The sequence below is a fragment of the Amborella trichopoda genome, chromosome 2 (assembly GCF_054954075.1).
Source record: "Amborella trichopoda isolate Santa Cruz 75 chromosome 2, AtrichopodaSantaCruz75HAP2 v2.0, whole genome shotgun sequence".
NCBI classification, from domain to species: Eukaryota; Viridiplantae; Streptophyta; class Magnoliopsida; order Amborellales; family Amborellaceae; genus Amborella; species Amborella trichopoda.
In genome coordinates this window covers 62,718,829-62,730,663 of record NC_142337.1, presented here as the reverse complement: position 1 = coordinate 62,730,663, position 11,835 = coordinate 62,718,829, and the positions used below count along the sequence as shown (strand labels likewise).

At 33.9% G+C, this 11,835-nt stretch overlaps 1 protein-coding gene across 2 annotated transcripts; it reads right to left on the bottom strand.

Moving 5' to 3' along the window:
• Positions 1-1,405: 1,405 nt before the first annotated feature.
• On the bottom strand, positions 1,406-5,484 carry LOC18445282 (E3 ubiquitin-protein ligase). Of its 2 annotated transcripts, XM_006855421.4 has the most exons (5): positions 5,322-5,484; positions 4,019-4,173; positions 2,110-2,156; positions 1,904-1,996; positions 1,406-1,808 (listed from the first exon to the last, which is right to left on the bottom strand). In XM_006855421.4, exons 1-5 carry the CDS (start codon positions 5,459-5,461, stop codon positions 1,755-1,757), a joined length of 489 nt encoding a protein of 162 aa, XP_006855483.1. In that variant the 5' UTR covers positions 5,462-5,484; the 3' UTR covers positions 1,406-1,754. The 2 variants fall into 2 exon arrangements, with proteins under 2 accessions (XP_006855483.1, XP_020529719.1); XM_020674060.2 differs by lacking the exon at positions 1,904-1,996.
• Positions 5,485-11,835: the final 6,351 nt, after the last annotated feature.

The following is an 11,835-nucleotide window of genomic DNA, read 5'->3' as shown; positions in this document are numbered from 1 at the left end:
TTGATTGTTTAGGACTTCAGCCTTATGCGAATCATACATTTTAGTTAATTATAGTTCTATATTGAGGGCTTCTTGTTATTCACTAATATAGTACGTGTTTAATATTGTTGTTTAATTATACCAATAAGTCTATTATACCAAGGGAAAAGTTTATATAGAGCCGAGGTTTTAAACAATTAAATTTGAGCTTACTTAAAAATTTCACAAGGTTGTTTTGATGCTCAAATATCTTCAAATTGATCATCTCCGCATCAAGATGTATGGACATGAGGAAAAAATAGATTGTAAGTTTTGAAAATAGTGTATTTGCAATGCATTTTTGGACTGTCAATTTTCAAGATTTCCAATATTGAAAACACATTTCTCGATACTATTTGAAGGTAGGCTCTAATTTGATTGTTTAGAGCCTAGGCTCTATACAAACCGCATCCACCAACCAATAAGCCTATCATGTTTGGAAAATTGCTTCATGCGGGTTGGATTGCATTTCTGCAATATGCAGTCCAAAGGTATGAAGCGTCCATCTTTTAAATAACGATCTAAATGTTTTTTTAATATAAATATTATTTCTAGTTTTCAAATTATATATTTTTTTTCATATTCATGTTAAAGATTATATATTCTTTTAAAATTAAGATCAAATTATATTTAAAAATATATTTGTTGCCAATCCCGTATTTTTACAATATATGGGTCGGGTTGGCCGCATAGAAACCGTGTCCATCATCTTTTGCATCGTGACAATATGTTAAGCATTGTTATATTCATTGAAAATTTAGACAAGTCGTCAAGCATTACCTTAATGAAGTACGAAGATAAAATTATTGTTCAATAGCTTTAATTATCCATAGAATTACTATAAATCATATTTTACATGTATCATCTTTACATATCCATTTGTTTCTTACCCCAATTTTTTAGTCAACTTCGAATATTCGCGATACTTCATCAAATTTTTGACGATCTGCCTCCAGACATTTTAGAACAAAATCAATTTATCACCTATATTTCAGTTTGTTGGTATATTACGGATATAACTCCCAGATGGAGAACTCAAATAAAATTGAGATGGGGACAGAAGGTAGGTTTTGCAGGTGGTGTGATGTCAAGTCTGCTGCTTCGAGATGATTAAAACTTGGCTCAAGGACTCGAGGAATTTTTGCCTTGTGTTTTAAATTGAGGAATTTTGTGAGAGAATGGGGAAGAAAGATACTGGATCATCATGTGCCCTTGAGGGAGGGAGAGATCCAACAGTACATTATTCATTTGAAGATAAAGCAATGAGAGAGGGACAACTCCATCATAATCCATTTGAAGACAGCTAAATCTGAAACGTATTAGTAATATGAAGAAAAAGTAACGAGAGCACATGATCCGCAGTTCAGATCAAATCGTTTCGTGCAAATTGCCCAAGAAAACGATGATATATTCCAATTCAATTCAATCGCTTTACAAAGTTGATGACACAACAGAATGCAAAGGGGAAAGAGAGAGCTGGATGCTTCTGTCTCTGAGCATGAGAATTGTTACCTCAAAAAGAGATGACAAAACATTAATATAATAAGCACATGGGCATCCAGGAACTGTGTTCATGCATGGTCTAATCCCAGGATCGTGCTGCTTTTGAATGTGGAAACTCCTCTCAGCACGGGTACAAAAGTGGATTGATGCCAATCTATTCAAAAGCATATCGGAACTTAGCCACAAAGACGTGTAGAGCAGTGGATTTCCTGCCCGGTCTCCTTTATCAGACTTCAGAATTTCTTCTTCTTTTTCTTTGATTTTGAAGCTTTCACGACTTTCATGCCCTGCAAGCCAGAATATATCTTTGAAAAATTTGTCACACAAAAACAGCAGTCAGCTCATCTATAGGAGAGCTGTGCTGACTGGATATGAGGGATACCTTATGTTTCTTCTTTCGTTTTTTCTTTTTCTTTCCTTTTCGCTCCTCACCTTCTTCTGCAATTGGGTTCATCCCTTTGGACTTTCCAGACTCCTAGAAGGGAAAGACTTCATGGTTTGAAGATCCCATTGCAGTTCACATATAACAAAAGAAAAAAATAGAAAAAAAACGAAAAGGAGGCAGAAAAAAATAAATTCCCTGTTTACCTCAGTTGAGTCACTGAAGGAAGACACATGTCGGATAGAAGATCCACCTGAAAATGCATCGGAAAAATCAAAAGATATCAATAATTCGATATAAGGCTCTCTATAGAAATTCTTTTATCAGACCATGGAGAACGGTGAACTTAGTCAAATAAAATAGATAATAGCTTTACAGATATATACTTTGTTGTTCAAAATAAGCTACCTTGGTAGGAACAAGAAAATCATAACTTCATCTTTAGTTTCTTAAAGGGCAACATTTGAAAAAAGAACATGATAAGATCTCATACAGAACATAACTAATTAAAAATTTACAAATAGTATAGATTGAAAAGGAAATACAAAAAACACCACACTTTCAATATCTTGGGTCGATAATTCAAGAAAATGGAGAGATTGAGGAAGATGTCACACACAAAATTAGAACTGGGTGGGCGAAGTGGAGATGTGCAACTGGAATTTATGTGATCGCCGAATACCAATGAAGCTGAAGGGTAAGTTCTATACCACAATTGTGAGAGCAGCTTTGCTCAATGGGGCGGACAAAAAACAATAATACCCATAGAATGAGTATAGCGGGGATGAGGATGTTGAGATGGATGAGTGGCAAGACAAGAAAGGGATAGTGTGGCACCAATAGGCGATAAGATGAGAGAGGTGGGCTGGCCATGTATGGTGCCGACCAAGTATAACACATGTTAGGAGGTGCGAGTTAGTTCAAGTAGAAGGATTGAAAAGGGCAAGGGGTAGGGGTAGGGCCAAAAGGATATGGTAGGATATGGCCTTTAATAGAATAGAATGGTGGACCAGCATTCATGTAGCCGACCCAATTAATTGGGAAAAGGCCATGATGATGATAAATTGAAAAGGAAGCAAACTTTGTTCACACCCTAAGGTCAGGATGAGGCAGTTAAGACCTAGGATTACTCTTTAAAAATTTCTGAGTTGCATGCTATCAATCTAAGACTACAAAAACGTGTGAGCCTAATTCACCCAATAATGCCAATAAAATTTAACACTTATGATCGAAGGAATAAAACTACCAAAGTTACACATAAGTAGATAGGAAAGACAACACTCAAGATGATAACTCTTATCACAAATTCACAATCCTAGTTAAAAGAACCTTGTACTAGCACTTGCAAGGAAATTCATCAATATGCAAAGAGAGGTTCGGTTGCTCATTGATACGCAAAGTTCAGTGCACAAAGGTCCACGTGGGAGAGGGTCAGTATCAATAGGAAAACTTTTTGACATAGGAAAAATGAGCAAGACTAGGTCTGTTAGTCCTATCATTTCCTTCTCTTTGCCCTTACCATCCTTATTGGCACCCGTCCCACATCTTGAAACTTCTCTCCATTTAAGAAGTCAGCAAATAACTCCAATTCCTTATAGGTCCCCAACCACATGCAAAGAGATCTTCCTGTCTCCAAGAATTTCTCTTTACCCCTACAACCTTTGTTCCTGTTTGACAGCCTAGATTGACTATTAGAACCTTGTTTGGAGGATGGAACAAACCGTAGGCAATCTAATCTATACAAACAAACGACAGAAAGATCTACAGATCCCCTATTCTCTTCACTAAAACTTGAGAATCCATGGCTCATGATTCTACCTCAACAATCAAGACACAGGGCAAGACACAAGATATCATATTTCATGGTAGTATCCACAATATATCTCCCAAATTCATGCTAGTTTGAGCAAAGGCGAAGAGAAGTGAAGTATCGCTTTCTTTTCAGAGACAGAGCTAAGGATCATTTCAGTTTTTCGTACGAACTACATAATATGAAAGCTGCAAAGACAGATCAAAATAAAGAGAGCAAAACCAAGTCACCATCATTTTTTACATTGAAATACAGACAGTTGTCTTTAAGCGGGAAACAAAGAGATGAAGGGAATGAGCCATTACTCGCTCTTAGAGTATCCTTTGCATTTTTCACAGCCACCTCAAGAATATGGGGATTTATGGAATCCAATCCACCTGGATCTTGGAGTTTCCTTTCCAGAAACTTGGCCAAAGCAGCAGCCTTGTTTGTGGCTACAGGACCCCCTGGATGCGCCAACCTTCACAGACCAAAAAGAACGACACAAATTAACATATAATTGAAATGGTCATTGTTGTCTTGTTCTTTTATGTAACTGATTTGCATTCTCAATTGTACAGAATGCATAGTAAAAAGTTGAGGCCTCGAGATAAAAAATCACAAGTAAATCAATGAAATGCAAATGTAAATACTCTAGAGAAAAGATTATTCTCCAGGCAAAGAAAAACATAAGGTCAAAAAATTTACCAAATATACAGTGCAGAAGTTCTATATTGAATTTGAAAAGTAATGCTCTCAATAAACAAACAAAGATATTACAAAAACCAAGTTACATCATGGCACACCACGTAGTGGCGGAGAGACCCATATCATCAGGCTTTCCATTTAAACTAGCAAAATAATATGCAAAGCCATTTCCCACAATGCACTTGAAGGAAAGCATTCAAACATAAACAAACTCTTTCATTTCTGTAATGAACCTACCCAACCTTTGCACGGGTTAACTACTAAAGAGAAGAAGAAGAAGAAAGAAAGAAAGAAAGAAAGAAAGAAAGAAAGAAAGAAAGAAAATATCTAGGGAATGGGGTCCTTACACTGCAAGCAAATAACCCCATTATGCAACCTATTACGTTAAAAAATTACTTAGCCCAACTTCTCCAGCTGAACAAAAATCCTACGATGATTTTTTATATTTCTCGATACCACATATTGACTGTGGAGTAAATGGGAGTGTAACTCAAGATCTACAAGAACAGAGCTCAAACAACTCAAGAAAGTATTGGTGTCGAGGAGATTGAGATAGCCCTGGGCATGAAACAATGACAATGTAATCATATGGGAGTATCAAAGAAATGTTCAGCTCCAATAGAATGCATGCTTAAACTTTCTCATCCCATAACTTAGCCGAATAGACATGGTAAAATATCATGACTCTGCATCAATTACTAAAAAAATTAAACACCATATGGAGTTTTTTGCAAAAAAAAAAATGGAAATACAAAAATGGGGGGTCCCCAAAAGTAGGAAAACCCCTAGTTCCCAGATGAATCCTTGAATCAGGAAACTGTGAATTAAAGGACTTGATTACAGGAAAGAATGAAAATAACAGATACCCATAAAATAGGAGATGTAAAGGGGCAAACGAGAGAGAGAATTGAAAAAAAAAACCTGGGTTGGCATTGTTGGGGGGGAGGAGGAAGAGGAGGGGCCGAGAATCGGCTGCTACGAAGGGCTCGACGCTCAGCTTCTGTGAGGGATTCCAGCTCCGCCGAGGCCGCATAGAGAGAAACGTTCTTGCTACTGCTCATACTTTCCTTTCATGCAACACCAAATATGTGAGAGATTTTAGGGCTCAGCTTGCTGGTTTAAAACCTGAACTCAGAGAGAAGACTTAAATTCCAAACTCTTAGGTTAATTTTCGACCGAAAATTTATTTATTTATTATTTTTCATTTTCATACATATAGAGATTATCAATTAGAGAGTGTTTAAAACCAAAATGACCCTATGCTTTAATTTTGTGGAAAAGTTTATATTAGGTCACAGAAAAAAGTTGTTTTAATATTGAAAAAGCCTCTAATTGAACCTCACAATATCGAGATATATTAATATGAAAAAAAAAAAAAAAAGAAGATTTGAATCCCATAAATAGTGCATCTTGCAACACATTATGTAGACCGTCATTTTTTCAGATTTTCATATATTTATAGATCTACTTGTTTTTATTTATTTTTGAAATTTAAAATTTTATCATTAGATATAAAAATAAATTTTAAGTTAACCCTATAAATTTTTTTTACCAAAATTACAACTTATGATAAGATTTAGAGGTACAATTTAATTGGATTGTTGAAAGTTGCAACCTCATAAAAACCACACCCTTAGTTTTATAGTCATTTCCATACATCCTCGGGCTATGACTATTGTAAAATAAAAACGAATAACTTTTTCGCAATAAGTTTTGTAATGTCTTAGTTTTACAGCACAGAGCCCATGCCATAATAAATTACTTTTTTAGCATTTTTATAAGTTTTTATTTTTTAAAAAATACCCCCAATTGAGAACTGCAATTTTGGAGCCCGGGTTTTTGTTTTTTTTATGAAAAGATTAATTTAGAGCTTTGGGTTTTTCACAAACCCAGTTTCTTCAAAACTCCAACTTCGAAACCAGTTTTCACTTAAAAAACAGACAAGCCTGATTGGATCTCCAAGTTTTGCACTACACGTCTTTTTTATCAACAATTTTATTGCACTTTGAGGCTAGTTCGAAACTAATGTTCTCAATAAAAGAAAATTTTGGCGTGAATAAGTGGTTCATAGCTTTAGATTTCGAGCCTGTTGGTGTAGGAAAAGTCAGTTCAAAATTTAAAGTTCTGACCCGATTTCTTGATAAAAATAATACCTTCGTTTGGACTTTGGACCTTGGAGTTCCGCATTGGAGCAATTGTAGAAAAAACTTAAAAACATAAAAAAGCAATAAAAATTGGAGACATCTTTCAAATGCCTAAAAATAACGAAAGGGTGCAGTTGGCGTACCGATGCATCCCTAGGTGTAGAGGTAAGGTGCACCTTCAAATTTTATCATGATATATAATTTTGATGTAAAATGTTTTTAGGATTATCTCAAAATTTATTTTTATATTTAATTATAAAATTTTAAATTTAAAAAATTGTTAAAATCAAGTAGATATATAAACATATGAAAATATTGAAAATGGACGGTGTGGATAATATGTTGTAAAATGTACTATTTCTGAGACTTAAAATCTTTTTATTTTTCATGGTCATATATCTCGATGTCTACTTGATCAATCAAAGGGTTTTTCAACATTAAAACTACATTTTCAGATAGATTTTTGAGGTGCATCCGTAGTTTTGCATCCTTATATAAACTTTTTCCACAACGAAATATGTGAATAGTTTCCAAAATTTCAAAGTTGATAGCTGAAAAATGTAAAATGTAGCCAAATCTCGAGAGGGACTCTCTAGCCATGTTCGCAGAACCAATCGGGTCGACCCGGCCGGTTACGTGAATCGGCTAGGCTTTTGCTGATTTTGGCCAATTAGGGTGGGTCAAGTTATGGACTCGAAAAAAAATATATAATTTTTTTAAAAAACTAAGAAATTTGTTCGTAAGAAGTTTTTTAAACATTTCTATTATTTTGAAAAAGATTGAGAAGTATTTTGGTCATAAATACTTATTTTTACATTTTTCTATTTTTGTATTATTTCTAAAATACCCCTGGGGCACAAATTAAATTTTTAAAAATCTATTTTTCACTACTTTTTTAATCTCATTTGGATGTATTTTGTCTACAATTATACTTTAAACATACTTTTCGCATTATGGGTATTCTTTTTAGATTTTTATAAATTTTGTAACCCCTTTTAGCTCGATTGGGAGCAGCCTAGTTAGGGCTGGTTGCCCGGACCCAGCCTATGGCTGGGTTCCGTTCCTAAGTCATGTTTTCTAATATTGCTCTGTGGTCATTTTAAAAAGGAAAAATACACAATGAGACCATTTATCTTTGATACAAGGTAGTCGCAATTAATCTTGATCATTGGATGTGAAATTAGATTGCTTTATTTATTCTATTGCCCAAACTCCAACTTCAAAAGAAATTCTCTCGAACTTTGTGACACACCCATTCTATCAGATTTTGCTTTGGTTGTAAGTAATTGTGACCTCTTTGTGTCAAAGGTAAATAGTCTTATTGTATACGATCCTTTTTAAAAAACAAAATCTACCGATATGCCTATTTTCTTTGGTTAAATTTATATACCAAAACCCTCAAATTTTGGAGGTCATACCATATCTTCTACCTTGGGCGATTCTCTTTAGGGGTGGAAGATGGATCGGGTCGACCCGATTGAGTATGGGTTTGGACATGGACAATTTGACGAAATAGGTCGAGTCTGGGTCTGCTTGATCGAAACCAGACCACGGTTGGGGTCACGTCTAGTGTGAGCTTGGATCCTATAAGTCGAGTTAGGTATGAGTCAGGGTCAACCGGACCCAACCTAATCTGGTATGTATGTGTAAGGTACATATAAATATACAATAACTAAGTATTGTAAAACATATTATATAATTTTTTATTTCTAGACCCAGACCAAATCCCACTCGATGGATTGGATCTGGGTCTAATCGACTTCTAGCTAACCTAGATTCAGGTCCAAGGACAATGTCGACGGGACGTGACCCGACACATTCCCAACCCTAGTTCTCTCTTCTAATTTTCAAAGCTCATCTAGACCTAATTTTAAAAAAAAGTATATAATGAGACCATTTATCTTTGGTACTAGGTGGTCACAATTTATCTTGACCATTGGATGTAAAATTTGATGGCTACATTTATTTCATTGACCAAACTCAAACTTCAAAAGAAATTTTTTAGAACTTTGTGACATACCCAAGCTATTAGATTTCACATCGGATAGTCGTAAGTAATTGTGACCTTCTTATATCAAAGGTAAATGGTCTTATTGTATACAAGCCCTAATTTTTAAAGTAAACATGCTAATGATATATGTACTTTTTTACGCTACGCTATCACATATGTTCAAAATTATATAAGTTGAATGGTGAGGTTTATATAAGGTGTCTACCTTAGAAAATAAAAGTAAGGCTGGCTTCCAAACCTTGTCGAAAAATGTAGTTTTGGTGTCGAGAACTTCTACAATAACCTCAAAATTCATTTCCACCTCTAATTATGAAATTTAAAATCAAGCATATTTATAAACACTTAAAAATTTAATAGTATACAGTCTAGATATTAAATTGCAAGTTAATATTCCAAGTCCATGTTCTTCATATCTAACATCTTGAGGTCGAGATGATCAATTGGTGAATTTTCCAGCACCGCAACAACCCTTGCTAATTGGTTTTTGAAGTGTAGCTTATTTTGATATTATAAGGTTTATACCTTATATGATCATTTCCTAACTAGAAGGCCATTTATTTATAGAAAAAGTTTATATAAGGATGCAACCTTATAATGTAGAACTACGGAAGCCCTTCAAAAATCCATCAAAAAAGGTAGTTTTAATGGTGAAAAACCCTTTGATTTGATTGATCATCTCGACATCGAGATGTATGACCATAAAAAATAAAAAGATTTTAAGTCTAAAAAATAGTGCATTTTACAACATGTTATCTACACCGTCCATTTTCAAGATTTTCATATGGTTATAGATCTACTTAATTTTAACCATTTTTGAAATTTAAAATTTTATAATTAGATATAAAAATAGATTTTGAGATAATCCTAAGAACATTTTACATCAAATTATAAAAGTTGAGGTGCACCTGACCTCTACAGCTACGGATGCATCCGTATGCCAACTACACCCTTTATTTATATGGTATGGTTTGCATAAGGTTGTAAATTTAAACAATATGATTAAGACACACCTTTAAATTTGATCTTAAATGTAATTTTGATATCAAAATTTTTAGGATGGCTTGAGAATCTATTTACATCTTTAATTATAAAATTTTATATTTTAAAATGATTCAAATTAAGTAGATCTATAAACACATGAAAATCTTGAAAATGAACGGTCCAGATAATGTGTTGCAAGATACACTATTTTGTAGTCTTGAAACATTTATTTCTTTTTATATTCATACATCTTGATGTTGAGATTATCAATTAAAAGGTTTTCCTACATCTAAACAACCTTTTATGATGGATTTTTGAGATACATATTTAATTCTACATTTTAAGATTGCGACCTTATAGAGCACATCAATGACACACCTCCACTTGCCCAATTTCACATCTAAAGAGAGAGGGGGGGTTAAGAGAGACAAACACACCTCCACTTGCCCAATTGCACATCTAGAGAGAAGGGGGGGGGGGTGTAGAGAGACAAAGAGGATGGTTACATCACATGAGAAAGAAAGCTCTTTTGCATGCCCCACTATGCACCAAAATCAATTGGGACCATGATCAATGTTGGCTATTGTTTCAAAATCAATGGGTTGTCTTTCTTTAGGTGATTAAGAGCCTTTCTTACGTTCTAACGAATTGGTGTTTTAAAACCCGGCGGTTTTTTATCCAGATCACCAATTTGGATAGAAATACGTTGGTAGCAACCGATTCTGAGATGGTGTGGATCGCTTGATTCCCCCAAAACGCGTCCCCCCCTCCCCTCCAATTTTTTTTTGTCTATTTTTTTTAAGAATTTCTAAATATTTTTTCATGTCCTTTTGGATCTCAACTCCATAAGCACCTATTTTTATTTTTATTAGATGTATTGATTATTAATATTTTTTTTATTACCAATTTAAACGGATCTGGATCACCGATCTAGCTCAATACAAATGTGTAGGTGAATGATTTGTCCCATCGATCTGGGTTCTAAAACATGGATTTTAACAAAAGAATAGAGCGGCCTAATGTTTCAAGCATAAGACTAGAACAAAACAGAATGATCTGATATTGAAAATATCATACTAACCCAATATATGGGCATATGCTTACAATTGGGTTGTCTAATATTTGGGATATTGAACAAAAAAAAAAGCTATTGGGAGAGCCAACATTAAAGAACTCCTTTGACGTTGTAAAGCCTACCATTAAAAAAAAGAAAAAAAAACCATTAAAGGAACATATAAAGAGAACGCAAAAAAGAAGACGAGGAAAATAGTAGAGGAACAACTTTACAGTGGAAGGCCGAGAGACAGGGATATGTGATCTCTCTGCTACCACAAAGAATTTTAGAGAAAAATAAAATTTAAAAAATATTTGTGCTCCTCCTATATTGGTGGATTTTTCTATATTGTATATATAATAGTCAATATAATATATATAATAGTCATACAATGGTAAAATAATACAACTCATACAATGTCATCATTTTCCTATACTATGTAATATGCGTTTTCCTGACTTGTTACATTTTCCCAAGTTTTTTTTGCATGTGTTGTGCATGGTTGCCTTAAAAAAAAAGTCATGTTACCTTTCTAGATTTTATTTTTACTGGCTAGGGCCTCCACGTAAATTTTGAAAAAATATGGAGTATTTTGTAATATAGTAAATAAATTTTTATTTTTTCAAAATTTTTTTATACTAATTAAAGGTTAGAAACAAAAAAAAATGGGGGTAAATAGTAATCACTATGAAGAAAACATTAGGAAGAGAGATTAGTATCCTAAGTAGATGAAAGTATACTTAGGGTGGAGGTTTGTACCATTTTGCCTTCCTATTAATAATAGAAAGATTATACAATAAAGCCATTTACCTTTGATACAAAATAGTCACAACTAATCTTGACCATTGGATGTGAAGTTGGATGGCTGCATTCATTCTATTGACCAATTAATCTCTCTCTCAACGGTTACATACATGCATTTCAACGATGAGGGTCAATTTTGTTTTTCACATGGAACATGCTCTTGGAGCTAATTTGACCAAAGGCATTACCTAGATAGATATAACAAGTGCAATCTGTAATTTTTAGGGGTTTATTAGAGCTAATTTTTTTAAAAACAAGGGTTTCTTGAAGATGATTTTCGGTATAAATTATTGTAACTTACAAAATATTCTATTAAAGTTAACTCTTTTTTTTTTTGGTTTTTCGTTTTCTCCAAATTGCCCCTATTTCCAATTTTGAAGGTCCAAAGGTTAAAATTTAGGTCCTTCAAAGTTTGAAGTTAGTTTTTTTCTCGACGCTAGA